Source organism: Chaetura pelagica, unplaced genomic scaffold, assembly GCF_000747805.2.
Source record: "Chaetura pelagica isolate M959 unplaced genomic scaffold, ChaPel_1.0 scaffold47, whole genome shotgun sequence".
Classification (NCBI taxonomy): domain Eukaryota; kingdom Metazoa; phylum Chordata; class Aves; order Apodiformes; family Apodidae; genus Chaetura; species Chaetura pelagica.
Window position 1 is genome coordinate 6,379,211 of NW_009954140.1, and position 3,236 is coordinate 6,382,446.

The window sequence follows — 3,236 nt, forward strand, 5'->3', positions numbered from 1 at the left end:
GCCTCCCCCTCTTTCCTCTTGTTTCCTCACAGATGTCACTGTCTTTAGTTGCAAAGGCTCGTGGGGCAAGGGCCAAGCTCATGGGGTGCTGGGGGTGCTCAGGGCTTCCCCACAGTCCAGCCCGTGGCCAGTTCTGCTGGCTGGGCAGAGGAGTGAAGGCAGCAGAGGGGAGAGGGAGGGAGCGTTCCCAGTCCCTGCTCTGGATCCAGAGCTGGAAGGGGCAGCGTGTGTCCCAGGCAGGCGGGACTCCGGGGAAGGAATCAGCGCTGGGCAGAGTGACCGGAGCGAGCAGAGGATGCCCTGACACCTGAACTTTGTCAAACAGAAATACAGGCATGTTGACAACATCATGTTTGAGAACCACACCATTGCAGATCGATTCCTCGACTTCTGGCGGAAGACGGGGAACCAGCACCTGGGGTACCTGTACGGCCGGTACACGGAGCACAAGGACATCCCCCTGGGCATCCGGGCCGAGGTGGCTGCCATCTATGAACCCCCCCAGGTAAAAGCAGGGTGCTGGGGCATTCCCAGGCATCAGCAGGGAACACGGGAATACTTGTTGTGTTTGGGAATCCTCACACAGTTACTTCCGACTGCAGCTCCATAAGGAAAACAGCCCTGGGAAAAAGATGTTGGGATTTTATATCTCGAACGTCACTGTTGGTTATTGCCACTGAAAGTGATACTTTTATACTTTATTTTACATTACTCTTTGCTTGGATTATTGAGAATGGTGAGAACCTGGCCCAGGTTGCCCAGGGAAGCTGTGGCTGCCCCATCCCTGGCAGTGTTGAAGGGCAGGTTGGATGGGGCTTGGAGCAACCTGGGCTGGTGGGAGGTGTCCCTACCCATGGCAGGGGGTTGGCACTAAACGACCTTTGAAGGTCTCTTCCAACCCAAACCATTCCATGAATCTATGACTGAAAGCTAGGGTGACTTTGAAGCCGTTTCCCTGTTTCCTTGATTACTGGAATTCCCAGGTTATGGTGTGGAAAACAAATAGGGAAAAAGAAAAAAAGTTGCAGCCCATGCTTCGATTCCTTATCAGCTCTCTGGGAAAATTCCAGCAGCTGAATTGAGACAGAGATGAAGCTGCTGCGTGGCTGGAGAGGCAGAGGAGGAGGTTTGAGGAGCAGCCCGGAGTCCCCCCACTAGGTGGGGCCCAGCACCGCGCTCAGCGCCCGGCGGGGCCGCCCAGCCCCGCCTGCCGGGGAGCCCGCGGGCTGGGTTTGGTGTCGGAGAGCTGAGAATGGAGATGGAAAAGCCACTCTGCCCACAACACAAGGCTCGGCTTGAAGCTGAGTTTGCCTCTTGGCTTCTGCACCGCTGATCAAAGTCAGTTTTCTGAGTGCAGACACGATGTGTACAAACATACCACGGTGGGTCATGTGTGTTCACCCTCCTGATGGTTTCTGTAGGGTTGCTAGAGTAAAACACAACAGAGATGTCAGTGGAAAAGGACAGCTGGATCTTTGGAGTGTGTGAGTGATAGAACAGAATTGCAAACCTTTTATAAATCCTCCCCTTTCTTCCCAGCAGGAGCAGAGCTGTGCCTGCTGCTGTGCAGTGGGGCTGCTCATGTGCTTCTGGTTGGGCACAGTGAAAGCCAGGAAGCTTTTGCTGTCCTGGCAGGGAATCTGCTGTGCTTCTGGACACAGCATCTCCCCACACGAGGAAGCTTGGCCTCTGGAATGCACCCAGATGGAGTTGTGTTTTCCAGAGTGTGGGGGGAAGGCCTGGGCGTGGGCTCTTGGATTCCCTGTATTTCTGCATCTCAGAGATTCAAACCAAAAAAACACCAGTACAGAGCTGGCAGGTTGAACCCAGAGCTCTGGAAAAATTAGATCATCTCTTTCCTTTTCCAAAGTGCTGGGGAACAGCAATGGCCTGTTTGTAAATGCGGAGTCTTTCATTCATAAACCCCAACATAGTTTGCAGACTGTCCTGACGAGCTCCAGCAGGATGGGCCTGGGAGGAGAGGAGGTCTCCAGAGTGACACTGGTCAGTGGGGAAACCCAGAGCTCTGCTGCCACCCTCTGCCCTGACAATGGCTCAGTGTACCACGGCTTCTCCTACTTTGTCTTTTAGCAAGTGTTTCTTTGCTGCAGATTGGTACACAGAACAGCCTGGAGATCCTGGAAGACCCAAAAGCTGAGGTTGTGGATGAGATCGCCGCAAAGCTGGGACTGAGAAAGGTCAGGATGTTGTTTGATCTTGTGTATCTTTGTGTGGCAGTGGAGAAAGTCCCCAGCAGTTCTCCTCAGCTCCAGGGGATTACTCAGGACCATTTGGGCACACCCGAAATCTCACTTCAGTGTGGGTAGCTCATGATGCTTCTCGGTATGAGAAACAAAACAAGCATTTTTCTGAGCACGAGTGTCTGGCAGGGCTGTGCTGCTGCAGTCAGCCCTCCTCTGTCATGAATTACTTCAAAGGGAGTAGCAAAGGAGCAGAAACACAATTTTCTCTTTTTTTTCTGCTCAGATAGGAGCATCTCCCTGGTGAGTGCTAATTTGGCACACATGTAGCTGGGGTTGCCTTCCAAGTTTGTTCTTCCTTTTGACAGAATTGGTGCTCCACTTCCAGGAGCAGAGGCTCCTGCTTGCTTGGGTTTTGTTGTTTGGTTTGGTTTTTTATTCTCCTCTGTGGGCTCCTGTATGTTGGTGCTGCTCAGGCAGGTTGGAAGGGGTTAATCTGTAGGTGGGTGTAGAGGTGCAGGTCCCCCAGCAGCTGAGCCTCCCTCCTCTGTTCCCCTCACAGCCTGGCTGGTGGGACCCACTGGTTTGCTGACTCCTCTCAAACCTGTACTGATATTTTCTGGTTTGGGAAATCTCTTGGTATGGTGTGAATGCCAGGAATGAGATGTACACAAACAAGATTTGACTTGCTAAAGAAAACACAAATCAGAAGAGGCTCAGTACAGCAGACTGTAAACATCTGTGGTGAGGTCTTTTGTTCTCTGAAGATAAGATCTTCAGCCTTTTGCCAGTGTCTGAGGCAAAGCTTCTGTGTGTGTGTTACTTATTTCCCTGCTTTTCCTTTGCTCCTCACATCAGGTATTTTTAATCAATATGACTTAACACGTCACTTGCTGCTCGTTGCAAGAGTTTTTCCTGCCTGGGAATCTGAGTCAGCAGTTCCTCCTCCTCCGAAGGGTTAAAGCTGTGGGAGCTGTTTCCAGCACGTGTGCAGGGCTCAGGCAGTGGGGTGTGTGTGTGTGTGTGTGTGTGTGT

General features: G+C 52.2%; 1 protein-coding gene across 1 annotated transcript in view; it reads left to right on the forward strand.

Moving 5' to 3' along the window:
* NPLOC4 (nuclear protein localization 4 homolog (S. cerevisiae)) overlaps positions 1-3,236 on the forward strand; it is a 25,511-nt gene that overhangs the window by 8,164 nt on the left and 14,111 nt on the right. Inside the window, exons 8-9 of the mRNA XM_010002815.1 lie at positions 326-505; positions 2,112-2,198. Coding sequence (XP_010001117.1) covers positions 326-505; positions 2,112-2,198 — 267 coding nt within the window. The remainder of the gene's footprint in view (positions 1-325; positions 506-2,111; positions 2,199-3,236) is intronic.